Here is a 25000-nt window from a genome sequence, read left to right as displayed (position 1 = left end):
TTTGTAAATATTTTTATTATGCAAATAAAGTGATTATTTATTTGCGCCCAGAGGGCCACGAACCAAACCCAATTCGAAAAAACATGTGTTGGAAAGCATCAAATGGTGCCATGTACTAAAGAGAAAATCGCACAATCAGCGAGCAACCATGCCAGAGAGAATTTAATATTCAGAAAAAAGACCATTCCAGAATTCGATGATCAATAACATTGAACGTTTTCCTGAAGTCCAGGAGCGCCACTCCTATTGCAGAGACCCTCCCATTCGTAGCCTCCGCCAGGTTATGCACCATCGAGATAAAAGCTTGAATAGTCGCTGATTTGGGAATTGGTTTAAACTGATTAGGGGCAATCTTCCGAAGAATAGCAGGAACCACTTCAATAACTTCAAACTCAAGAGCCTCAGAGTGAACGTCGATAGGACGGGGATGGTCGAGTGGTGTATATTTTTGCATGGGCTCCAGCAGGGCATTTTTCATCCCATTTCTCTTTGCCCTTCGTGGACATCCTCAATTCCATGGACATGAAGTTGTGAAGTAACGTCTTGACGCTCCGTCGCCGGGGCTATCCCTGCAATTTTCTTGACCTCACACCACCATTGACTTGATTTTGGGCTCTTGAGATTTGAAATTTTCGAAGTGGTCCACAAGATTACGGAAAAGACGGAAGCGCTCAACATCCACTTGTACAGTGCTCTGTTGGCGTGAAATCTTTGAATTTAGGTGTGATCCATGGAGCTTCATTCACGTGTAATTTAACACTTTTAATAGACAAGATCTAGAAAAATATATCACATTTATAGGTGGAGTCTAGCAGAGAAGTCCATTCGACTGAGCCCAAAAAGCTTCCCAGCCCATGTTTGCAGCTAGGACTACAATGTTGGACAAAATAGATGGGAAATTTGTAATCCCCCTTCCCCCTCCCCCCCCCCCCCCCAAATAAAAAAATGGGAAAATGGCGCGTTTTGGCTTTTGCGCGGCTTCATCATTGCTTTGGGGGGGATGGGGGTTTGCTGTTCCTTTTTATTCTGTCCAAGATTGTCTGAGAGCTTCGCCTAGTGTTACTCACAGCGTCATGTATAGCAATCATGACAATAAATCTGTGCACAAAGGTTTCAAAGCAAACCTGGTCATTTATCAGTGAACTCATACAAAACAGAAGAACTGTGCTTATTCAATTTATATAAAATGCATAAAAAAATTCACTTATCATAAGCCTGTATGAAGTGCAGGATGCATTGTTAACTACGAGAGAGTTCTGCTGCGTGGAAGGCGAAAAAAACAAAACAAAACAAAACAAAACAAAACAAACTTATGTCTGACTGCATTGTAATTATTTTAATACGCTTAAAGGCAGAACGCTACAATCATATATAGAAAATGCATCGGCTGGTAATTGAAGGAAAAATTACAGTAAAAAAAAAAAAGTTAGTTTGTCCGCAAGCCAGACTCGAACCTGCCCAAAAACATCAGGTACGCTGTTCTTGCTCGCCGATATTGCATGCTAGACCTCTAAACAAACCACGAAGTGGCTATTACCTTGTTGCTATTTTTAAGAAGTGTATAGGTGCCTTTACAGATCATTGTTAGCGATATTTTATCTAGATAGATTGTTTCTTCTTTCATTCTTTGAAATCGAACACGATTTATGTTGACAAACACAAGGATTAGCACGATTTACAACAGATTACCGACGGTTTTTATCGGTTTTTCACGATTTCGTCGTGGAAGTAAGAGACAGTGAATCACTGTTACTTTTATTTCAATTGGCTGTAAATCGTGATTAACCGTTGAAAACCGTTGCAAACCATCTTAAGTCACACAAAAACCTTTTGTAAACCGTCAGTGAAACGTCGAACGTGTCATTTTAACAAACTTTAAGTGCACTACACAGTTTAAAAGTTTTAACTAAAACTTTGAGTCTTTCATAATTGTTGCATGGTATTTCAGCGAGGTATAAAAGGTCCACAGTCTTGTGACTCCTGAGAAATAACATTAATGGTCCTTTTTTGTCGCAGAACTCTTTCTATGATTTGAGAGTAATGCCGTGTTCAAGAGCGCGTTTGCAAAAATGTTCTCTCCGACCTCCGTCAGTGACGCGTGTGACTGTGTCACGGACCAGTGTTTTCAAGCGATAAATGTGTTAAAAGATGACTCTCTAATTAAGAGTGACCACTATTTCGTGACGTTAACACCTTCCATACAATCTTGGACAAAATAGATGGGAAATTTGTAACCCCCCTCCTCCCCAAATTAAGGATGGGAAAATGGCGCGTTTTGGCTTTTGCGCAGCTTCATCATTGCTTTGGGGGGGATGGGGGTTTGCTGTTCCTTTTTATTCTGTCCAAGATTGTAGTGTCCCTTCGGGTAATCATGAGACAGCTGGTGTTTCGCAGACATCTATCTTTGGGCTGCAACTTCTTTTGTTTTTTTACCTTGAACACACCAATTTTCCTAAAGATGTGGTGAATTGCACAGTAAATTTCACTTGAAAAACCTATGCGATATCGGTTTTTCGCGTGAAATTTCCCGTGGAATTAACTAGTAGTTAGGCAATGGATTTTTCTCTAGAAGAAAGCGAAGAAGACAATTTATTTAATTAAGCAGTAACCGGAAACACCAAAATGCGGACAATTGCATAAATAACCCAGGAGCTCCGCTTTTGGGCTTGATTATATCTACATATTAATTAAAAGTTTAAACTATCGTTCTGCCATTTTTCCGCTGGCTTTGCTTCCTTTCGCAGGACAATTATCGACGAAGAGGTGTTATTGCGTGATGATTGTCCTGTGATTTTTTACACCACGTGACTCGAGGCAATAATTAAAAATTATTCGCCGAAGGCGAGGTTTTTATTAACCCATATTCACCGAGTCTAAGGTGAATAATTCTTTTAGTATAATTACATAGGTGATTATTTGAAAAATATGCATTTTCTTTAAATTACAACAATTAACTTTCTCGTCTGCTGCCTTGACAAAACCCCCTACGCCCATTTTCCAAAAAAAAAAAACGCTCAGGTAATTATCGTGTAATAATCACCTCTACGAGAAACAATCAGCGCAGAGAATTATCACTAATCACCAATACTAATCCTTGATATTCTAAACGGTGAGACCATATTTCACTTTTCAATCATAACAGCTTTGAATCTAAATTACTTAGCTACCCCTTTTGTTTGTGCCTGCCAGTATTAGGCAGGGAAGACCGTTAAACAGCATTACGAGGCAAGCATTGCATTGGAACCCGCAGGGAAAACGAAAGAGGGGCCGCCCCAAGAATAGCTGGAGAAGGGATACAGAAAAAGAGATGAAGGTCCTCGGGAAGAACTGGAAGGAGCTGCAACAGATGGCAGAAAAGAGACGTCTCTGGAGGCTTTTTGTTGATGGCCCATGCTCCAACTTGGAGCCAAGGGCTTAACTAACTAACTAGTATTAGGCAGTGTTATTTTTTTTTTACTTGTTTTCTAATTTTTTACCTAGACGGAAAATGGTTTATTTTTAAATCATGACACAATCTTTAGCATATCGATATCTGGAGGCATCTGTGCAATAATGTTTAAAAAAAAAAGAAACGGGGGGTGGGGCATCTTAGTTTGGCTAGTTACATTGATTGTGCAATGAGGAGGCTGTAAATTGTTAAGCGCAGCAGATATGAAGAAGCCGACAGTCATTTGGTCAAGTTCAAAAGTCAAGAGTATGGCAAAATTTCTTCCCGAACAGTTGGTTAGCGGAAAATTGTGAGATGATATGAGCTTAAGTGCTTTTTAAGAAGATTCAAGAGAATATGAAGCAAGAGGGCAAATCCCTACACGCAAGGATGTTCATTTATTTTTGGATTGGGCCCATGATGCGAAAGTTATTTTCATCTGTTGTTCCCATGACCAAGCGTTCCAAACACTAACTGACAAATACTGAAGATGTTGTCCTTGAAATAACCACAACCAATGATAGATTTTAAACAATTTTTCGGAATAGGGGGTCAAATATGAGGGATTAGTTCGCTAATTAAATAAATTAAATAAGCTTGCTTAACTGAGGTAAAATGATAGTCTTTCTAACTGCTGCTAAGTTTCGACTGGTTGATTGCTAGATTCTCAGGATACCGCCTGCTCAAGATCAAAGATACCAATGAGATTAACTATTTTTCAACTATTTGAGGCCATATACTGTATGTTGTCTGCTTTTAATTAAAACGCATTTTTCCACTTTAATGCATTCGCACTTTATTGTTGCCCACTGACAGTCAATGCAGTTTCTTTCTCGCAAACCGGACGTCTTTCCAAACAAGTGCCTTGAAACTGATTTTAAGTTTACTTTCTAATGCTCAGTGTTAACGTTTTAGTCGATCGGACAGAAGAAAATAAAGAAGAGATGAGTTAGTCAATGATGATTTGAATAAAATCGGAAAACTCCGAGTGCTCCTATAAAAGGACTCGATTCGGCAGTTTTGAATTCGTCCAAATATATTTCTGAGAGTAACAGCCTGCTCATTCTTCGAAAAAAAAAAATTCTAACATACCGAGAATTTGTCTACTTACAAATTGCTTATTTCAAATTAAGCCAGCTTGAAACACTGAAGGCCGTTTGAAACTCAATCTATTCACTTGTTTTAGATGATACTATAAACGCCTTTGTTTGTGGTCATTAGTTACTGAACCAAATTAAGAATCAAGTGAAACCTTTACTCGAATAAGTTGAATATGATATGAATACATGATGAACTGTTCTTCACGTAAAAAAGGCACTTTTATGTTTGATTTTTTTTTCTTACCAACTTAGAGTTTATTTGGCTGATACTCGGGCTAAATGTTACGAAAACGTGGTCGATGATCAACATTATGTTGCATCTTGCTCAAAAGCTATGTCGTTTGTATTGAAATTATTTCCGTTTACCGCATCCACATCTAACATTAACCAGGCACTATTGTTTTCTACATGAGAGAGGAATATATTAGTATTGTGAAACACGTGAGTAAAACCCATGCCTGTTGCGCCACATTGGGTTTTCTTGCCATGGCCGGCTTCTAAATGTATTTGAGTTAATGGTGATATTGGTTTTCGCCTTAAAGAGAAATATGCATGTTTAGTGTGAAATCTTAGGCGCTTATTACTTAGTCTTGTTTCCAGTTGCATCCATGGAAATACGAGAGGATAGGTGATATTTAATAGGTCTTACTTCAAAGCTCAGAGCGGCTTGTAAAACATATACCCGCTTGTTGTACAGCGTAAAAGTTGGATATCGCTATACTCGTTTTGTATAAGTTGCCGCCGAATTTATTATAACCATGACAACAGAAGCATAAATATTTCCATATACACTATATTGTTTTCTGAGGTTAGAAACGGGAAATGTCCTTCTCTTACGATGGATTTAGCACATTTAAACTTAGCTGATATCATTCGACTTCGACAGGGAGCTTGAAAACACTTTAAGAACGGCTATGGCAACGCCAACGCCACAAAACAATAACATCATTCGTCAAAAGAGGAAATACAATCGTGCTGCGCATGCGCCACACATTTTAAAACAAAGCTACTCTGCATAACGTGGACGTAAAATTACAAAATTCGAGGTTTAATGCGATCATACAATTGTGAACCTTTTATTCCCTAATCTTACTCTGAAACCTCTTGTACGAATTATTTTACGTAACTTCGCTTACCTTGTACGATGTAAGCGCTTTGAATAATCGAGAAAGACGCCTCGCGCAAAGTTTGCCGACGTCGCTGTCCTAAATATATTTAAATCAAGAAGCAAGAGCAACAATAAAGGTTACGAAAAGATCGCCTAAAATTACAAGTACGATATATTCCTTACTGCTACTGCTAAAAAGCGGACAACAATGTGAAATAACAGCTATTCTGCTGCAGTTTCATAGACAAAGAAACTAGTACAAAACAATAATTTCAAATTAAAACATACTCATGTCCACTGTTAAAGTACTTTTATTGTTGTTTAGTCAGCTTTGATTCAAACCAGGCTTTTTGGCAAATTACAAGGATTGACTTCTTTTTTCTTTTTTTTTTCCTTTTTACAAGTTCTGGATATGTGGTTTCATGCGGCAAAACTCGTGTTTGGTAATAAGCTGCAAAGACACCGTTTGATGACCTGGTAATTTCAGATGGGTACTCCTACAATTAGTAATTAATATAGTATCAAATCTGGTGACATATATATTTATAACAGGTCAAAACTCAAACGATTTTAGCAATATCTCATTCTAGGCCTTCGTGGAAAGGAATAAATCTCCCTGGGTATAGGGAGGGGTTAGTTTTTTTTTTTTTTCCAATTATATGTTCATTAAAACAATTCGAAATCGTTTGTTTGCCTTATATGTGATTTACCGCCTGCACTATGTGGTAATATTCCTCGGCGGTACGTTTCCTCTCGGATCGGATAGCAACATAACATTTTTAGAGAGGTTGGTGGTGAAATGACGATTTCACCACACGGCACAGGATATGGACAATCAAAAGTGTCTGGTTTCCTCACTATGCACGTAATCACAGAGGTTCTCTGTTGGACAAATATCGTGTACTCTTAATTTGGTAATGACTTTCATTACGTGAATAACATGAAAGCCTAGGATAAAAAAATAGATTTTCAACAAGTAACAGTTTTATCTTCGCTTGCTTATCGGTGAACTGCTATACTGATGAGATAAGCTGAAGTGCCTTACATGAATTTTTGTTGTCTTTTCCCCTGCTATAATTTGGACTTTGAGAGTCGCTTCAAGAGGGGTTGGTGACCGGCAATTTTTGAAATTAGAGACGCAAAGGCACACTCCGGCTTTCGTAATAGAGCCATAGTAATTGTTCGAAGCAGAATATAGAAATATACGACCCTTATACGCTCATCCGTATACTTTAAACTTCATTTGATCAAGATTGCCTCCTCTCAGCGCAAAGCAACGAAACTTAAGAGCGCCACCTTAAATGAATTAGTTTTTAAACAAATGCATAATCTCAAGGGCTTGTATTTTTTCTTAATTTAGACTGATTTGTTTTAAAGATTGCCCGGGTAACCATGACAAATTGTATAAACTGATTAAATGAAAGCACTGATCCATGAAGTACATAAAACAGAGAAAATATAGGGTTTCCCTGTTAGACCCAGACAGTGTGTTCAATACTTTCAATTGGTTTTCATTTTGGTTAAACCGTAAAGTGGATAAGGGCTGTAGGGCTAAAAGCAATTAAGAAAGTGCAATCACAATTGTTAAATTGACAAAATGTAACAAATGTTTCCAAAGCCACAGAAAAAAATTCTAAGTCTTAGGAAAGGACCAAGGTATCGAAAATAGCACGCTTTTGACGACGATAGAGTGATACTGCTGTTTTCGGCCTCACTCGAGTTCCTCTTTTGTTGTGTTTCCGTAACAATATATAGTTCGCAAAATCAAGTCGCGATATCCAGGGCATATCTCGAATATCATTGAGGCTATAAATGACTCTGTCATTTCAAAACTTATAAATTGCAAAAGAAAACTACAGGATATATCACTTCAAGCCTCGGCATCGTTGAAGAGCTATTCAAGTTCACATAAACGTTACAAAGACATGGCTTCCAAGATTTTGCTCCTAGTTTGTTTCTTTGCTTTGCTGAGTCCCCTTTGGAGTCTTCCTTTGCCGCTCCCTGATGGTAAGAGTTCATTCAGATTGATTCAGTTTTCTTTCTTTGATAATGCAAGTGTTAATCGGTTAAATTGATCATTTGTAGTTTTCCTCGTTTGCGGCATGTCTTATAATCATAAGATCATGCGTCTCAAAATTACAAGCTCCACTAACAAACGTTAAAATCAGTTGTTCTAGCTTTTTTCCAGCAGGGAAATGATGATTTCGAAGTATTTAATGGTTAAAGACATGTCCGTAAAAATGTGTTCATTCAAATTGATTCAGTTTTCTTTCTTTGATAATGCAAGTGTTGATCGGTTAAATTGATCATTTGTAGTTTTCCTCGTTCGCGGCATGTCTTATAATCATAAGATCATGCGTCTCAAAATTACAAGACCCACTAACAAACGTTAAAATCAGTTGTTCTAGCTTTTTTCCAGCAGGGAAATGATGATTTCGAAGTATTTAATGGTTAAAGACATGTCCGTAAACATGTGTCTAACCATTCTAAAGTATGTTAAAATTCTCCAGTAGTCAATTGCAAAGCAAAAACTCATTTTGGCTTACATCAAGAGAGCGAGGTAAATGAATTACTGGTAACTTGTTTCATTACGAACGAAACGTCTAAGTATACAAAAAAAGTGAACAAAAAAGTAAAAGTAGTAAGTTCACATTTTTGAATTATTTTTCTCCATATTCCAGTTTGTTCAAGCTGAACTACCCAGGGAAAGCTTTACGTAGAACTTGAGATTTGGTTGCACAATTGCGGAAAAAAATCCAAAGCAATTTACGAAACGTCAAGATGCAAGTGCAGACCCAAGATTTTTCTTCTCTTCGAAACCAAATTCCGCGCAACATTTTTTCTCGGCCCGTATTCTCCTCGCACTCAACTAACTAGACTGCTGTGCCCTCGTCGCAATTGAATCAATGAATTGAAACCAGTATGAATTCATGCAACTTACCGCAGTGTCAAAATTCTCTCGCAGCAAAAAAATTCACAAAAATGCATCATGTCAGATGAGGCAAATTGTTACAGTATCTTGTTGCCTTGAGTGTTCCGAACTTTAACTTTGCTGTCCCGCATATCCGCGTAAAAAACCAAATGACAAATCTAAACTATTTTTTTTAATGCTAAACAGATGGAGGCTCTGACGATGTTGACGATAAAGAAGGCAAATATGATGCAAAAGACGATGGCGACGATGATGATGCTGATGATGATGCTGATGACGACGATGATGACGACGATGATGACGACGATGATAAAAACGATGAAGATTCTACGGACGAAGTCGATTACGATGACGAAGATAATGACAACGATGAAGATCCAACTGATGCTGATGATGTTGATGATGACGATGAAGATCCAACTGACGTTGATGATGTTGATGATGACGATGAAGATCCAACTGACGTTGATGATGTTGATGATGAAGATGAAGATCCAACTGACGTTGATGATGACGATCCCACTGAAGTTGACAACTAAGAAGATATAAAAGTGATGAAAAAGATGCTGAAGACAGAACTATAGAAAAAGAACTGTATCACGATCAAGATTTGCAAACGAGATTGTCGATAGCCCATGTACCAAAAAGATAACAATTAATGAGAAATCGTGCATCCATTGATGCTTTTTCTTTATGTATAATAAATTTATTTCACCTACATATTCTGTGCTTGTACATCGAAGATGATATTGGGTTTATTTTATTTATTATTTGTTTCAATTTAATTCATGCTTCAAGTATATTCAAATCGTTACCTAACAATTACAGAAACTTCTAATAAGAAAGTTTTTTTTTAATTGAATAAATTACTTTAAGATCAGAAAATTTGTGGCAGCAAACAACTTGGTATCTTATTATCTATGTTCATTCATTAAAGAAACTTATCATGGAAAGTCTCCTTGGGCCTTTTTAATTTGTTCAAAGATGGACCTCAACGTTTGTCCTAGGGAATAAGTAGGCAAATACGTAATCTAAATGCAGGTGATAAACATTGATATTGCAACAACCAACCTGCAATTTATTTATTTATATATTTAATGTTAAACAAAGTTAAACGAAAGAAACTCGAATATGAGCCTCGTGAATAAAGACTCTTACCCTGTGAGAGTTCATTTTATCCATTCATTTCCTTTGTAGAACACTAATTGACGTACACTCTTTTTATTCGACACTTTTTCAAGAGTCAATTTCACTGCTATGTATTTGACACGGTTAAATTCGATTAATTTGAGAGTGTAAAACTGATTGTTTGCACATGCATTTAAAGGAAATTGTAAAAATTGACAAGAATGGCAATAGCTATTCGTTATAATAAAGTGTTGCAGTTTACAACATAGAAAGCCACGTTTGTTTTACAGCTTTTGTGTATGTTTCTTTTCTCTCTTTTAAGATATTGTGAGCAAGACTGATTCGCTACTCTTAATAGGCACCTAAAAAGGGAAGAAGCAAAATATAATTATGAGCGTGGTAAATTAACAATTTTAACGTCTTTGCGAAAATTTACGAGAAGAAGGAATTATCTTTTCTTCATCGTCAGTTAAAAGCTAAACCCAATGTTCCCTGAAAAGGCCCACGCGTAGCTTAGTCAATTTAAAGTAAAGTACTTCCCTTGCGACTGAAATCCATCGCAAATTAACTCGCACTTTGACAATTGTAATGTTTACTAGGGTAACTTTGGTGTAACGCTCTCAGAAAAAAATATTCAACAACTCCAAAATGGTGCAGCACGTGCCTTAACTTTTTCAACTGAGGTATAATGCTAAATAGTGGGTATTTAACTAGAAGTGTAAATGGAAAAAATCTCAAACCTCAACCTAAAATTCAGATGGCATTGATGGTTTTAAAGTGTCTTCATGGCCGGGCTCCCGAGTATTCATGCCCTGGGTGATACTATTTCCTCTACTTTCTGAGATTCTGTGCATAAACTATCTCCCTAGTATTGCACACGAACTATCTTCGTAATAGTTTTCCCTACAGTGGACGGGTGCTGTTCTCTGTAATGGCCTCACTCAGAACATAAGGCAAGCAAAATCTCTGTGTAGATTTTAGATTTTTAAAAATGAATTAGTATAATAATTAGAGGCAAGGCATTATATGGATAGGTGTCAATTTGATAGCACTGCAAAACTGATGATGTTGTTTTCAATAATGGAGATGATAGATGTGGGTAGTGTATCGAAGTGAGTTTAACATTATATCAAAGGAAATTTAATGTGTATAAATTAAAGTGCAGTAAGAGTTTTTCTCCAGTCTTGCTTTTCTCATATAGTTCATGTTTTTATCACACTGTACATTTGTAGATTCATTGTAGCATCCTTTGTGCAATAAAAGTAGACTCACAGTCTTTTATTTCACTAAATTTATCACTTTGGCATGTGATAAACTTAATGTTATTATTGGAGCTTTTTTCATACTGGGGTGCATCCTTAAAACGGAGTTATTAAGCATGAATATAATACGTGAGAAGACAGGTGTTAATAGTAATTGTTATATACCTAGGCTTTCACTCAACAAAATGAGCACTGTGATTGGTTGATTCTTGGTCACGTGCCCCTGATAAAATTCAAATGTATCCCGACAGGGATGCAATTCCACATTTGTTGCCCGCTGCAGGTGTTCTGCTGCGATTGTTGAAGGAAATGTCTAAACATATAACAAAGCACTTAAATGTATGGCCACTCGGGAATTTCCCTCGGGACAATACCTTAAGTGTATATGGTGCACTGTTCCGAACACTTTTCTTCAGAAATTACATGTAAGAGAACTGGATTTTCTGTTGAAGTGCAATTGTGACTTACCGGTATTTATAAACAAATACTTGAAAATTTTAAAAGGTTAAAAAGATCTCACGCCTACGATCAACTACAGGATTTAATCAATTATTTAATAATAAGGAAATACTTGGTGATGGGATTTTTCAAAGAATGGTTTAAGAAAGGGATTGTTTCCATTAAGGATCTACTAAATGAAAACGGTGATATGTTGACATTCCAGGAGTTCTATGATACGTATGCATGCAAAATAAAGAATTAGACAAAGGTAGCTTACCTGCAGGATAATTATGATTCTCCAAGCATCATGCGTAGCACCAGGGATTCATTATGCACATTTTCGCCACTAGTTTCCAGGCCATCACGGTTCAAAGCAATTGTTATGCAAATTTCCTCCGTTATAAAAGGGCAGTGTGAAGCGTGACAAGTGTCTTTTGAGCGGGCAAAGTGTGAAAGTCACGGTACCGGGCGGGAAAAACAAAGGTCTCACGGTAAGAGATGGGTGGGAGCTGAATCCCTGGTGCCAACGTTTGTATAAACGTAACCTTTCTTTGTACTTGTACATGTTCATTGCCGCGACTTTAACATCTTCACTTCCCACGGCCTGCTCCCGTCTGACCTTGTAGCTCAGTCGGTAGAGCGGCGGAGATCTAACCCGAAGGTCGTGGGTTCAATTCCCACCCTGGTCAGAGTTTTTCTCTGTCCTTGTGTGGGCCCATTTCCATCTGTAGTGCTTACGCTCACATGGTTCATATGGGATTGAAATCTAGCACTTCACATTACACTCTATTCAGTTAACTCTTTAATATACGTTTCGCTCTTCGGGCTTCCTCAGTATAGAGTGTACAGGGTTAAAAATACTTGGAATAAAAATCTGTCTAAGGCTAAGACTTAAATAGGCTAAAAAATTTACAATGCAATCAAAATAACAAATAAGAACAATAAAACAATGATGTGAGAAAAAAAGGTATTAGACCACTAGGGTATTACATAATAATGTAGAGAAAATGATGTAACAAATTCCCAAGTCAAAGCCTTTGAACAAAGGCGCTTTCTAGCTCACAATGCCATTTCGTAACAGGATCCGAGAAAAAGCCTTTGAATGGTTCATAACAAAATCCCAGTCATCAGAACCTGAACTCAAGCATTGTGTGCTATACTCTCCGCCCCGTAACAAAATCCCTGATTGAGCCTTTGAACAAAAGAATCCCTCAATATATAACAAATAAAAAATAAAAAGGAGAACACTTGTGAGTGATGAAAATAGGGTGTTAATTGTATCTTATTCTATTCCTAGAGTGGAATTCTGATCTTTTATTCAAACCATAAGGTTGAAGGGTGCAAAGTTGTGCACTCCAGAAAGCTTCTCTTGTAAGCAGACGATGATCGAGGCTATTTTGATCGCTAAAATTACCAATTTGTTCAATGATGACGAAAACGAAATCCAACAAAACATGAGTTTCTTTGTTAAAGTGTATCGCCCCTTCACAAGTGTTCTTCTTTGTGCTCATGGCCGATTTGTGGTTTCGAAATCTGACTTTAAACTCGTTAGTTGTTGATCCTACATACTGAACATTACATTTGTTACAGTGATCAAGTAAACAACATTTTTAGATTTACAATGAAGGTGTTGTCTGATGAAATATTTCCTGCTTGTACAAGTGCTGGAGAAATGATCCGATTCTACTAAAAATTCTTACAGAGATCGCATTTCCCTTTACATTTAAAACAGCCTTGTATATCTGAGTATATGGTGCGGCGAGGTCGTGCCAAGATTTCTTTAATGTTTTTGGCTCTTCTAAAAGAGGGAATGATAGATCCCTTTGGGAAAATTTTGGCTAGGGAAGGTGAATTGTCAATGAGCTGCCGATGGGAATGTAGAATTTTCCCGATGCTTGGCAAAGAAGGATTGTAATCTAAAACTAACGGAAAAACCTTATTAGATTGCTTTATATTGAGAACAAGCAAATTCTCGCTGGGAATGGATTTGACTTTCTCAAATTGTTGTTTGACCTGAAAGGGGGTGTATCCTCACTTAATTAAGTAGCTTTGATATTCAATACTTCGTTTCTCAAAATGTTCAGAGGAAGAGCAGTTTCTTCTGACTCTGGTGGCTACACCATAGGGGATAGCTTTGGAGCAATGGACAGGATGGGCACTATTGCGTAACAAATATATATGGTTATCTGTAGGCTTGGAGTATATATCAAATTGAATAAAACCGTCAACAAGGCTAAGCGTGAGATCCAAAACATCGAGTGAAGTAGGGGAGTGAACAAGGGTGAATTTAATAGTGGGATAAAGAGAGTTGATGAATTGCGTGAATTGAAGTAGTTTATCATGTCCTAGTGTCCAAAGATCGAAGATATCATCTCTATACCTCCACCATAGATTAGGCTTAATATTACCTGACAAGGCCTTCTGATCGATAATTCCTATAGCTAAATCGGCATAGCTGCAAGCATTTTTAGGTCCCATGGCTGTCCCATGAATTTGAAGCAAATTTTCATTTTTAAACTGAGAATTGTTGTGTTGCAGGCATATTTTAACAGCTTCGACAATGCAATCGGTGGATGGAAAATTTGTTGTTCGAGAATTAAGAGCTTCTGTGATTGCATTGATTCCCAAATTGTTGTCAATATTGGGAAACATGGCGACCACGTCCCATGAGACCAAATGGCTTTCTTTAGGAAAAGGGTCCAATTTATTCAGATCTTCAATTTTTTGTAAGAGATGCGTGGTGTCCTTAACGAAAGATGGTAATTTTTGGGCTAAAGCCTTAAGATAAAATTCAGTGAAGGCTGACAGATTTTCAATGGGTGTGCCACAACATGAAGTAATAAGCCTGAGGGGGTTTCCCTCCTTGTGAGTTTTGATGGTGCCAAAAGCCTTGCCTGGTTTTGCATTCCCATTGACAACCCAAACGGTTAATTTGCGATATGGCTAAGAAACTTTGAAAGCAGTTAGGGAGTATGAAAATAATCTCACCCGCTTCAACAAGGTATCACTGGATATTAACATCCTTCACAAATGTAAGCTTTTTCATATTTACCCTATGCTGGCATTAGGCCGAAATATCTGTTAACAGATGAAAGTCCTTACGATATGCTCTGATGTGCCGAGATATAAAACACGCGGATACTTTGCGAGTTGCTTGGTATTTTTCGGAGACCAAAAGGGGCAAGGAAAAATACAAGCACAAGCAATGAGCCATTTTCGAGCCGTCTCCGAGCCAACGGATCATTCAATAAGGGATTTATTATTCCAGGGATTATTACGCCATTTTCTCGTGTTTCGGCTTCTTCCCGGATTGGCTGAGAATCGTATCGGATAATAAGACGCGTGCGAATGAAGATTCGAAGTGGCTATAAGCCAGGGATCATTTGATTGGATGCTGTTGAGAATTTCTTAAAATTTGATTGGTTCACAATGTACAATAAGAGTGGAATGTTTGGTGATGCAAAACCACCTCCCCACCCTGATTAGCTCTGCTATTTGTGGGTAAGGATTTTATTAAGGAATTAATCTGAATGTTTAATGAAAACTAAATTGAACTGCGCTGTTGGCAAGTTGAGGGTTTGAAAGTTATCTTTGTTGTTTTACATGTAAATACCCTGAAAAGTACATATCCAAGTGTTAAAAGCTTTATTATATATTAATGCAAAAGCTGGCAGTCTTTAAATTCCTTCCACTAAATTAAGTAGTTGAGAAATACAGTACAACTCAACTTATTTTTAATTGTGAAACTGAAGGGGCTGTACATGATGCTTACTTTGCTCATACTAAGTAACAATTGCACCCAGTTTCTTGTAATAACATAGACAGTTCCTTCATTGAAAGATCTTTCTCTGCAAAAATAACTAACAACAACAACAAGATTGATTCCTGGCGTAAGGTTTTATGTTTGAATGTCATAAGAAATAAACGTGTTCAAGTCCCTTTTGGTAAATTAAATGGTAACAGTTGAAATACACGTACACAGACACTGTTCATACCAAGTAAACAGTTCTGTCAAGAGTTTTCCGCGATAATAAAGACAGACCTTGGCAGCGTCGAAAGTCCTGGTGCACAACCATTCAAATGGAATGAGTGGTGTACTTTCATGCAAATCAAACTCATTATCATTTGAATGGTTTAGCACCAAGACTCGTTTTGAACCAGAGGCAAACAGCAACTCGGAAATGGCCTATTGACTTATACTGTTCAAACTTTGAATAAACTAGAAGCATGAACTAATAATAAATAAAATACGCACAATTTCATCTTCGATGTACAAGCACAGAAATATGTAAGTTAAATAAATCAATTACACATAAAAGAAAGAATGGATGGATGAACCATAACTCGTTAAGTGTTATCATTTCGGTATAAATGGGCTAACACCAATCTCGTTTGCAAATCACCACTGTAATACAGTCCTTAATCCGATTGTCTTGTCTTAAGTATTTTTTTCGTCATTTTTATCACTTTTTAGTTGTCATTATCTTCACCATCACCATCATCATCATTATCATCCTTATCGTTATCGCCTACGTCTCGTCGTCATCTTCAGTAGGATCTTCAAGGTCATCATCATCATCATCATCGTCAGTAGGATCTTCATTATCATCGTCATCATCTTCAGGGAGATCTTCATCATCACCATCATCATCATCTCCATCATCGTCATCATCATCGTCATCATCATCGTCATCATCATCGTTATCATCATCATCATCATCATCATCATCATTATCATCATCATCATCGTCATCATCGTCATCATCATCATTATCATCATCATCATCATTATCATCATCATCATCACCATCGCCATCATCACCATCAGTAGGATCTTCATCATCATTATCGTCATCGTCATCATCATCGTCATCAGCATCATCGTCAGTAGGATCTTCAGTATCATCGTCATCATCATCACCATCATCATCATCACCGTCAGTAGGATCTTCTTCATCATCATCAGCCTCGTCAATGTCTGTATCATCTTTTGCATCATATTTGTCTTCTTTATCGTCAACATCGTCAGAGCCTCTATCTGTTTAGCATGAAAAAAAAGAACGAATTTGGATTTGTCAACTGCCATTTTACATTGATATGCAGGACAGAAAATTTAAAGGTCGGGACACTCAAGGCAAAAAGCCTCTGCAACAATTCGCCTATTCAGACATGATGTATTTTTGTAAAAATCTTTTTCGCTGCGATCAGTGGCACTGATTCAAACTGGTTTTAACTCGTGTGAGTGATCAAAGCGATAAAATAAGTGCTTGCCGCATTGATTACATGTAGGCCCCATACAATCCAGACGAGTCGAACACCTACTGCAGTACAAGCAGGTATGTTCTCCTCATTAGCGACTATAGGATGTACGACGCGGACATCAACGAGAACGCAACCAAAAAGGCATTAAATGAGCCAGAAAATGGCTCTACGCGTGCGTTTTGAAGGATCGTGCATTTCTTTGTTGTTCTCTGTAATTATGGCTCGCAGAGGAGGAATGACTAGTATCCCACAATGCATAGTTTTTCATTTCATATTATTAACTGAAATCGTAAGGTAATTTGCATCTTCCACCCACAACGCCAAGGTGAGCAGTGCAGGAGACCACCACTTTGTGTTCATACAGACCTTGGCTCTCAGAGAAGTATATTTATGATACCTTCATTGCGTGTCGGAAGAAAAGATTAGTATGAAGTGGAAGGCTTTTACGTGTGCTACATTGAAATATTAGAAAGCTAATGTGAGCTCCATCGAAGGCTTGAGCGAACGGCGGAGATGCATAATACCCTATGTTGTTAAGAGTCAATCCGTGTGGATGCGTATGTCTCCCTTGTTGGTTCGAATTAGTTATATATTCCTTCGTTCAACATAGAAAATGAAAGAAAAGTAAGTTAAATCCGAAATCCACGTTTGTGCGATCGCTTTCAAATTCTAGACTCAAAAATGCCTGATCACAAGTGCCACTTGTTGGCTCATAAACTAGCGTATTTTGATAAAATCTTTGACTCAAAAAAGTATAAGGAAATGAGGATCATTCTTGGTCCTTCTCCGCTAAAATATCGTTTCACCATGGATCTTTATGAGTGAAGTCCACATTAGGAAAGACCTCTTATCAATAACTGTAAAAATAACTTTACTCATGATGAGCTCTTCGGGTCAGCGTTCACGTTGAAAAACAATGGCATTTTGAATAATCAAAATAAATGAGTTTTCGATTTGACGCGTGTCAAATTTATACACACCTTATCATGGTTAGACATACACTTTTACAGAAATGTTTTTTAACTTATAAATACTATGAAAACAACATTTCTATGCTGGGAAAGAAAAAAAAATACTGATTTTAACCTTTTTTTGGGGGGGGGGGGGGGGGCGGCTTTTAGATAAACATTTTCAATTAAAGCATCGGTCTAATGTTTATGACATGTCGCACGTCTTTTAACGTAACTTGAACGAGGAGAGGAAAACTCCAAATGATTAAGTTAACTGATCAACAGATGCAATAGCAAAAGAGGTAAATTGAAGTAATCTGAATAAACTCTTACCATCAGGGAGAGGCAAAGGAAGACTCCAAAAGGGACTCAATAAAGCAAAGAAACAAAAAAGAAGCAAAGTCTTGGATGCCATGTCTTGTTACGTTTTGTCTCAACTTCAGTAGCTAGTTCTTCGACGATGCTGAGGCTTGAAGTGACAATTCCTGTAGGTTTCTACAATTTATAGGTTTTGAAATAATAGAGTCATTCATGATCATAACCTCAATGATATCCGAGATATCATCTCAATATCGCGCTTTTGCGTAGTGTAAATTGTTAAGGAAACGCAACAATAGAGAAACTCGAGTGAGGCCGAAATCAGCAGTATCACTTATCGCTCGCAAAGGCGTGCTATATTTGATACCCTGGTTCTTTCCCAAGAGTTAGGGGTTTTATTTGGCGTTCTTGTGTTAACGTTTGTCACATTTTATCAAGTTAGCAATTGTCATTGCACTTTCTTGTTGTCAGCCCATTTATTTGCAGCCCATCTCCACTTTACCGTTTCAAAGCAAAATGCAAACCATAGTATTGGACCCACTCTCTGGGCTAAAAATGGAATCTCTATTTTCTAAAATAATTTCTCTCTCTTTATGTACTTCAGGGATGTTTTCCCTTAGTAATATTATGGAATTTTTTTAATGGTTACCTGGGTAATTTTAAAACAAATCCGTGTAAATTCTGAAAATACACGCCCTTGAGGTTACGCTTATGTTTAAACGTTTATTCCTTTAAGGTGGCGCTCTTAAGTTGCTTTGCACTTAGAGGGAGTAAACATAATTAAATAAAGTTTAAATTAACAGTTACACGTATATAGAATATGGCTATAATTTTTTAAGTTTTTTTCTCCTTAATTTTGAATTGATAAAAAATTTTATTAAAACAATACTTCCTACATTATTTTTTTGGTAAATTTCCTGTTATTGAGGCCACTTTAAAATAAAATTGATGCTGAAATGATTTCGTCAAGTTTTAGGGGCGTATATTCCAATATTCGGCTTCGAACAATTACAAACGCTTTCTTTACGGAAGCTGAAGTCTGGCTTTGCCTCAGTAATTTAAAAAAGTTGCTAGTCACCCACCCGTCTTTCAGCGACTCTTGAAATTGTATGACTGAGAGGAAAAGCAAAAAAATTCACATAAGGCACTTGAGCTTATCTGACTCATAGCAGTTCACCGCTAAGCAAGCGAGCATAAAAGTGTTACTTGTTCAAAATATCTTTTTTTGTATCGTGGGCTTCCAAGTTACAGTATTACTGACGTAAAGATGGCCATTCTTCTCAAGACTTACCAAACTAAGAGTATACAATATTTTCCAAAGGCGGATCGAGAACCTCATTACGTACACAGTGAGCAAGCCAGACACTCAGTCCTGATTGTCCCATATCGCGTGTCATGTGGTGAAATCACCATTTCCACCCATCTTTCTAAACAATATTATGTTGCTAACTGAGAGGAATTTAAATATTACCGCCTATTGCAGGCTGTAAAAAAAAAACATATAAGGCAAACGAACGATTACGACTTGTTTTAAGCAATATATTACTGTATTTTTTTTTTTAACAAAGACGAAAAAACAGCAAACCCCTCCATATATATCCAGGACGATTTCTTCTTTCCATGAAAGTCTAGAATCAGATCTCGCTAAAATCGTTTGAGTTTTGACCTGTAATAAATATATATGTGACCGTCCTGATACTATATTAATTACTAATTGCAGGAGTACCCATCTGAAATTACCAGGTCATTCAATGGTGTCTTTGCAGCTTATTACCAAACACGAGTTTTGTAGTGGGAAACCACGTATCCAGAAGTTGTAAGGAAAAAAAAGTTACTCCTTGTGATTTGCCAAGCGGGCTAAACAACAATACTGTAACAGTGGAAACGAGTACGTTTTAACAATAAATTATTGTTTTCTACTGGTTCCGTTCTATGAAACTGCAGCACAATAGCTGTTATTTTGCGTTGTTGCGGGCTGTTCAGCATTAGAAGTAAAGAATACCACGTACTTGTAATCTTAGATGATCTTTTCGTAACTGATATTGTCACCCTTGCTTAATGAATTTAATATCTAGGACAGCGACGTCGGCGAACTTTGCGCGATGCGCCTTCCTCGATCATTCAACGCGCTGACATCGTACAATGTGGGCCAAGTTTCCGAAGATAATTAGTACGAGAGGTTTGTGAGTAAAATTAGACTCTCTTTATATTGAAAACCTCGAATTTGGCCATCTTACGTCGTCGTCACAGTATGCGTAATAACTTTATACTAAAATACTTAATGGATGTTATCGTTTTGTGGCATTGCCGTTACCATAGTCATTTTTTTTAACACTCTTTACTCCTTAGCGGCAAGAAAACATGGCAGTGGATGCGGAAGGGAGACCTCAAGGGATGTACAGAAGCATTGATTTGCAGCACACAAAGTTATAACTTTGCTCTATCATAAGTCTTTCGCGATTATTCCATCTCGTTCATGTCCTACAACGTGGGCGAAGTATTCTAAAACCAAATCGTTACGAGCAGTTCCAAAGTGAAAATAGAGAATACTAGATTCTCTATTGCATGGGAATTATTTAAGAGACATGATGGGAGTGTTATGGGAGAAAACATGGCAGTGGATGCGGAAGGGAGATCTCAAGGAATGTACAAAAGCATTGATTTGCAGCACACATGAATAAGCCTTAAGAACTAACTATATCAAGTTCCACATAAATAAAAGTACAGGGCTGTCAACCCCCAAAGACATCAAATATTGAGAACTCATAAGGATGGTTCTAAGACCGCTGCAAGAGGTTTAAAACAGGCTTCGCCTGTTTTCAACCCAAAACCTAAGCAGCCACCTTTTTCAAAAATCAGTCAGATATCAGAGCACAATGGAGCAGATGCTGACTAAACAATCTTGCTCAAGCAAATTCCATTCAGTCTCAGCCTCCCATTGGCCATAGCATTCAATTTGTTTTCATTCCATACTAATTTCTGACTGGATTTACAAAAAGCTACCCATTGATGCTGTAACTTAGCACCTTCAGATGCACAAAAAAGTTCTTTCTATTCACAGCTATGATTGCAGCTAGGATCAAACTTTACCCCAACCTCGACAATGCAACTTCTCCAGGTTACTCCTGTCTAATAATTATTTTACTGGTCCTCATATGGGGATCCCTGTGGCACCTGAAGGGTCAAGCTAAGACTTTTTCTGACTTCCTGACTTAAATTTTGATCAAGTGCTATATAAGAAAATTGGCTTCTTGGTCATTTCTAAGTCATAGGCGATCAATTTCTGCCAAGTAGTGTCACAGAAATACGGACAAGTTATTTTACTTAAACCAAGGCACAAACTCTAACTCAGGGTATAATCAACCCCCCCCCCCCCCCTAAACTAACTTTGCTTTGCTCTTATAAGTGCAAACTAACATTCAAATCAAAGCTTAGAGCCTATAGATTTTGCACAGGCATGTCTTGACGGAGCCTCCCCTGGTTCTAAGACCGCTGCAAGATGTTTAAAACAGGCTTCGCCTGTTTTCAACCGAAAATCTAAGCAGCCCCCTTTTTCAAAAACCAGTCATATATATATATATATATGACTTTACACAAGTTTAGGTTTCACGAGTAACTAAACTTGTGTAAAGTCATAGTTATTGCTCCTCAATCAATTGAGTTGAGCAATCTACGAAATACGTTCTACTCAAAAAAAGAAATTATATATATATATATATATATATAATGAAATGACGTGATAAATTGATCATTAGCTAAAAGTGCTCAATGGGTTTACCAGAGCTTTGAATAGATATGTAGACTTGAACTAGGTCAAAAACATTTATTTGCTACTCCGAGTTTCATGCTTCTCACGAAGCAATCATCAGGCAACTGCCAAAAAGAAGGAATACATGGTGTTTTACAGTGATTTTGAAAAAAAACGGTAGCAATTCACTATAGGCTGGGATACATAGCAACGGTTAAACAATAAAAATTGTTTCCAATGAGCTGCTAAAAATAAGCCTTAAATAATTACGCTATTAAGAAGGAATTTCTTTGCTTGTCTGGAACTTGTTACAAGCTGCAGACATGCAAAGACATGCAAAGAAATTCCTTCTTAATGTGACGTTAAACTTTCGGCTGTTCAGCCTTCCTCAGACGAACGTTAAAAACTAAAAACTAACAACTATTTACAATGGTTGTGCGTATCAGAAATACTGGCTTATATAAGCAGCTTAATTAAGAAGTACAAAAAGGTAAAAATTACAAGCAAAATAACAACAGTATGAATACGATTCTTCTTCAAACAACGAAAGAAAAAATTGCTATGATGCTAATAACGGGCCAGTTTGTTCCAGGAGTTGTACAAAGAAGCAGGAATGTAGGGCAACAGAGCCATTGGATCGATTTAACGATGCACGGTAGACCACGTATGAAATGTTTAGGCAGAATAAGAAGGTCTACGCAGACAATGGACTCACAGCAGAAGAATCCAAAGGATGCAGATGTAGTTTTTAGTTTTTAACGTTCTTCTGAGGAAGGCTAAACAGCCGAAACGTCACATTAAATCAAGTTGGAGCAGTAAGAAGTTCACCCCACTGTTTTGTCTCAGTATTTGTCTATAAATTTACGTGGTGGTACTAGTTGGGTGTGCTAACCACTGCACCATCACGACAACCCTGCTGGAAACAGAGCAATCGGTGAGTGGTTAGCACACCGACTAGTAACCAGGGGGACGCGAGTTCGATTCCCACTCAAGGCAATATGTTTTTCATTCAATGGATCTGCTAGTAGTGCGCTGTCGCTCTTTGTACACTCAAATCACTTAGTATTTCTATAGCAAAGCGTTGTGTATCCTCCGGATCCTACTAGCTTGGGACTACATCGTCGGATTTCCAGCCTTGTTAATTCAAAAAAGCAGCATAATATCATTAGTGGAAATGGCGATGTTACCACGATAGATAGATAGATAGATAGATAGATAGATAGATAGATAGATAGATAGATAGATAGATAGATAGATAGATAGATAGATAGATAGATAGATAGATAGATAGATAGATAGATAGATAGCGTGGCACAAATATTACTGTGGTGGACGCTAAGCAGCGCTATCTCCAGGTGAGTAAGAGCTTCATCGTAACTGAGGCTAGGGCACACGATTTTTAAAGTCCTCTTCTGTACTCGCTCTAGTTCATTAACTAAGTACTTTGGGAGTGAATAATACACGCGACACAGGATATGGACAATCAAGGGTGTCTGGCTTCTTCACTGTGTACGTAATGACAGAGGTCCTCGTTCCGCCGTTGGACAAATATCGTGTACTCGTAATTTGGTAATGACTCTCATTACGTGAATAATCCTGTAACCTGAAAGCCTACAATTAAAAAAAAATTAATTTCAACAAGTATCAGTTTATCTTTGCTATATGAGATAAGCTGAAGTGCCATACGTGAATTTTTGTTGTCTTTTCCCCTACTATAATTTGGTGCATCGCTGCAAGAGGGGCTGCTGTCTGGTAACTTTTTAAGTAGGCCATTTCCGAGTTCATGTCTGCCTCATCTTCAAAGCGAGTCTAAGTGCGAAGTTTTTTTGTGAAGGTAAATTATTCTACTTAACATAAGAATGAAAACTAATTTTCACAAGAAAAACTTTGCACTTAGACTCGCTTTGAAGAGAAGGCAGACATGAATTCGGAAATGGGCTATGTCCGGCTTTCGTCATAGAGCCATTGTAATTGTTCGAATCAGAATATAGGAATATACGCCTCTAAAAAGAGACGAAATTATTTTAGCATCAATTTAACTCTAGAGTGTCCTTAATAACACAGCAACGTAACCACAAAATAAAGCCATATTCCATATACGCTCTACTGTATACTTAAACTTCCTTTCATCAAGTTTGATTCCTCTCAGAGCAAAGCAACGACAAACTTAAGAGCGCCACCTTAAATGAATTAGTGTTTAAACAAATGCATAATCTCAAGGGCTTTTTTTTTTTTTAATTTATATAGACGGAATTGCATTTAATTAGAAATTGCCCGGGTAATGCTAAAAATTGTATGAAATGACTAAAGGAAAGCACTCATTTATGAAGTACATAACAACAGAGAAAACAAGGGGGTTTCCCTTCTAAAACCAGAGAGTGTGTTTAATACTTTGGTTTTCATTTTGGTTAAAACGATGAGGTGGATAAGGGCTGTAGGGACTCAAAGCAATTAAAAGCAATCGCAATTGCTAAATTGACAAAATGTGTCAAATGTTTCGACCAGAACGCCAAAAAAAAAAAAAAAACAAAAAAGAGAAACAAAACAAAAACAAAACAAAAAATCTGTAACTCCTGGAAAAGGACCAAGATATCGAAAATAGCACACTGTTTCCGGCAATAGAGTGATACTGCTGATTTTGGCCTCACTCGAGTTCCTCTTTTGTTGTGTTTCCGAGACAATATATAGTTCGCAAAATCATGTCGCGATATCCAGGGGATATCTCGAATATCATTGACGCTATAAATGACTACCCTTTATTTCGAAACATATAAATTCCAGACGAAACCCCACACTATCATTTTAAACCTCGACATCTTTGAAGAGCAACTCGAGTTCAGATAAAACGTTCCGAAACATGGCTTCCAAGATCTTGCTTCTGATTTCTTTCTTTGCTTTACTGAGTCCCCTTTGGAGTCTTCCTTTGCCTCTCCCTGATGGTAAGAGTTCATTCAGTTTGATTCAATTTTGTTTGATAATGCAAGTGTTGATCGGTTATTATGGCCATTTGTAGTTTTCCTCGTTTACGACATGTCTCATAATCATTGGATCCTGCGTCTCAAAATTATAAGCCCCACTAACAAGCGTTAAAATCAGTAAGTTATTTTAGCTTTTTTTCCAGCAGGGAAATGATGATTTCGAAGTATTTAAGATTTAAAGACATTTCCGTAAAAGTATGTCTAAGCATTCTAATGTATGTTAAAATTTGGTGCTCGTCAAAGCCAAAACTCACTTTGCTTGCATCAAGAGAACGAGGTAATTAAATGAATTACTGGTAGCTCGTTTCATCACGCACGAAACGACTGAGTATAGAGTTATCATTAG

General features: G+C 37.4%; 3 protein-coding genes across 3 annotated transcripts in view; 2 read left to right on the top strand and 1 right to left on the bottom strand.

The window, feature by feature from the left end:
• The first annotated feature begins 7472 nt into the window (after positions 1-7472).
• On the top strand, positions 7473-9971 carry LOC138050494 (secreted acidic protein 1A-like). The gene is made up of 2 exons (XM_068896817.1): positions 7473-7642; positions 8754-9971. Exons 1-2 carry the CDS (start codon positions 7561-7563, stop codon positions 9104-9106), a joined length of 435 nt encoding a protein of 144 aa, XP_068752918.1. The 5' UTR covers positions 7473-7560; the 3' UTR covers positions 9107-9971.
• A 5049-nt stretch (positions 9972-15020) lies between these two features.
• On the bottom strand, positions 15021-18137 carry LOC138052122 (secreted acidic protein 1A-like). The gene is made up of 2 exons (XM_068898500.1): positions 17944-18137; positions 15021-16436 (listed from the first exon to the last, which is right to left on the bottom strand). The coding sequence occupies exons 1-2, from the start codon at positions 18023-18025 to the stop codon at positions 15928-15930; spliced, it is 591 nt and encodes a 196-aa protein (XP_068754601.1). The 5' UTR covers positions 18026-18137; the 3' UTR covers positions 15021-15927.
• A 6330-nt stretch (positions 18138-24467) lies between these two features.
• LOC138050493 (secreted acidic protein 1A-like) overlaps positions 24468-25000 on the top strand; it is a 4278-nt gene continuing 3745 nt past the window's right edge. Inside the window, exon 1 of the mRNA XM_068896815.1 lies at positions 24468-24615. Within this exon, the coding sequence (XP_068752916.1) occupies positions 24534-24615 (82 nt within the window). The 5' untranslated portion in view covers positions 24468-24533. The remainder of the gene's footprint in view (positions 24616-25000) is intronic.

The sequence above is a fragment of the Montipora capricornis genome, chromosome 6 (assembly GCF_036669925.1).
Source record: "Montipora capricornis isolate CH-2021 chromosome 6, ASM3666992v2, whole genome shotgun sequence".
NCBI classification, from domain to species: domain Eukaryota; kingdom Metazoa; phylum Cnidaria; class Anthozoa; order Scleractinia; family Acroporidae; genus Montipora; species Montipora capricornis.
The sequence above is the reverse complement of the archived record's forward strand: the minus strand, read 5'-3'. Positions and strand labels throughout refer to the sequence as shown.

Excerpts from the sequence above, each read along its gene's own strand:
- LOC138050494 (XM_068896817.1), top strand. The coding sequence starts at position 7,561 with ATGGCTTCCAAGATTTTGCTCCTAGTTTGTTTCTTTGCTTTGCTGAGT. Across the intron at positions 7,643-8,753 it reads TCCTTTGCCGCTCCCTGATG|ATGGAGGCTCTGACGATGTT; the intron begins GTAAGAGTTCAT and ends AATGCTAAACAG.
- LOC138052122 (XM_068898500.1), bottom strand. The coding sequence starts at position 18,025 with ATGGCATCCAAGACTTTGCTTCTTTTTTGTTTCTTTGCTTTATTGAGT. Across the intron at positions 16,437-17,943 it reads TCCTTTGCCTCTCCCTGATG|ATAGAGGCTCTGACGATGTT; the intron begins GTAAGAGTTTAT and ends CATGCTAAACAG.